Source organism: Megalops cyprinoides, chromosome 7 (assembly GCF_013368585.1).
Source record: "Megalops cyprinoides isolate fMegCyp1 chromosome 7, fMegCyp1.pri, whole genome shotgun sequence".
Taxonomy (NCBI): Eukaryota; Metazoa; Chordata; class Actinopteri; order Elopiformes; family Megalopidae; genus Megalops; species Megalops cyprinoides.
In genome coordinates this window covers 20,117,773-20,120,101 of record NC_050589.1, presented here as the reverse complement: position 1 = coordinate 20,120,101, position 2,329 = coordinate 20,117,773, and the positions used below count along the sequence as shown (strand labels likewise).

General features: G+C 41.6%; 1 protein-coding gene across 1 annotated transcript; it reads left to right on the top strand.

The window, feature by feature from the left end:
* Window positions 1–202: 202 nt before the first annotated feature.
* On the top strand, window positions 203–1,905 carry npbwr2b (neuropeptides B/W receptor 2b). Its single transcript, XM_036534293.1, has 2 exons — window positions 203–253; window positions 676–1,905. Exon 2 carries the CDS (start codon window positions 836–838, stop codon window positions 1,853–1,855), a length of 1,020 nt encoding a protein of 339 aa, XP_036390186.1. The 5' UTR covers window positions 203–253; window positions 676–835; the 3' UTR covers window positions 1,856–1,905.
* The last annotated feature ends 424 nt before the right edge of the window (window positions 1,906–2,329 follow it).

The following is a 2,329-nucleotide window of genomic DNA, read 5'->3' as shown; positions in this document are numbered from 1 at the left end:
ATGCCTGTGACTCACATACATTGATAAATCAATAATAAGATGCTAATATCCGTCCTGTAAACTGTCCATGCTAAAACGAATATACATTACTTTGTGGTATTCAACAAGGCGCCTTGCATAAAACCTCAGCGGGTCAGTGACGTCACCCATCCCCGCTCCCTTCTTTAACTAGTTGGGAAACAGACGGCTTGTGCTGTTCACCATCAGACAGAAGGCAGAGAGAGAGAGAGAAGTCGCTTGCCTTCCCATTGCGGTAAGGACACGTTTACCTTATTTCATGCGCGCTCTCTGCTTCGGGATTTCTGAGCATTTGTTAGTTCGTTACTTGTCCTTTTATTAATTATCGATGCCCAATTCGTGCTTCTTCGTGGGACGAATCTTTTCCTTTGCTTGGGAACATGAGACGTGTTTCCAATTAATTGATTAGCGTTCAGTAAGGTGTGCGCATATTTTCTGTCGTGGAGTAAAATCATTCAAATATGATAATGATTTTCCTTTTAATTCCTTCATACCACTTGACGTTATAGGGAGTATATATTCTTCAATCCAATTTAATGACTATAACTCTATTAAAGTTATGTTAACTTTAAATTGATATCAAATGCAGGTTAACAAGTCTTTTGAAGTCTATTTGCATTCATTAAATTGTTTGTCTAATTATCTTGTTGTCCTCAGATCTCGTCATGTGCAAAGTTCAAGAACATTTTATGTTCTGTAAAAACCGGGATGGCTGGCTATAGGAATGAACGGTTTGTGAAAGTTAATTCTGTTATAGAAAAACAATTTTGACATTTATAGTTGATGAGAAACCCGGGGGTGTAGCCCAACAAAAAATATGGAAAACATATCGAGCTCTGCAAGCGCAAACTCTGCGTGCAACCATTCTATGGACTTCTATTCATTCAACTCTATCAACCGGACCGATTTGAATTGTACACCCCCGGATCAGTATTTCCTTCATCCGGATTTCTACGTTGTTCTGCCGGTCATCTACTCGGTGATATGCGCTGTGGGTTTGACAGGCAACACAGCCGTTATTTATGTAATCCTCAAAGCACCCAAAATGAAAACGGTCACCAACATGTTTATCCTGAACTTGGCTATCGCTGATGATTTGTTCACATTAGTCCTCCCTATCAACATCGCAGAACATCTCTTACATTACTGGCCTTTCGGAGAGGTACTGTGTAAAATAATCCTCTCCATTGACCACTATAACATTTTCTCCAGCATCTACTTTCTCACGGTGATGAGCGTCGATCGCTACTTGGTGGTCCTCGCGACCGTGCGGTCCAGAAGAATGCCCTACCGCACTTACAGAGCCGCCAAAATTGTCAGCCTGTGCGTCTGGGTGCTGGTGATACTTATTGTCATGCCATTCACCGTGTTCGCTGGGGTTTACATTATGCCCGATGGCATGGAAAGAAAAAGCTGCGTCCTGCTTTTCCCCAGCCCGGAAAGTTTCTGGATTAAAGCTAGTAGGATATATACCCTCATACTCGGCTTCGCCATCCCCGTGTCAACCATCTGCATTCTCTACACTATGATGCTGTACAAACTGAGAAACATGCGGCTGAACTCCAACGCTAAAGCTTTAGACAAAGCGAAGAAAAAAGTGACAATCATGGTGTTCATCGTGCTGGCGGTGTGCCTGTTTTGCTGGACCCCGTTCCACCTAAGCACCATCGTCGCCCTCACCACAGACCTGAGGACGACCCCTCTCTTGATAGGAATTTCTTATTTCATCACCAGTCTAAGCTACGCCAACTCGTGTCTAAACCCATTCCTGTACGCCTTCCTGGACGACAGTTTCAGAAAGGCGTTCAAGAAGATGCTCGAATGTAGACCGGCTTGAATTTACAGAACTTGGAAGTTTGATGCAGCATTGAAAGAAATTGATCTCCACTCGGCACTTTTCCTTTCCAATTAATGTGATATTAAATACGTTGTATTTATTATTATCATGGGTTTTGGAATTAATTTCAACGTTCAAATTGTAGCCAAAAGTTTTATTTTTTATTTTCTAATTTATGATGTGGGCATTGTCTCCCCCCTGTGTTGTATAAAGGTACGCACATATGGGACATGCAGAACTACAGGGGTGCGGTAACAATTTTAACGCATTGAATGAAACTATTTCTGGAAAAATGGAACACGCACTGTAAATGTTCACAACATGGAAATGCCATGATCAAAATTCATTCTCCGATCTCTTTTTACTGCATTCCCTCCGTTAGACTGAATTGCATCTTCTGTAAATACTACCACTGTGTTAGTGAAAACACGTCATAAAGTATTGTCTTGATAAAAGGCCTATACATATTGGCAC

Excerpts from the sequence above, each read along its gene's own strand:
- npbwr2b (XM_036534293.1), top strand. The coding sequence starts at position 836 with ATGGAAAACATATCGAGCTCTGCAAGCGCAAACTCTGCGTGCAACCAT.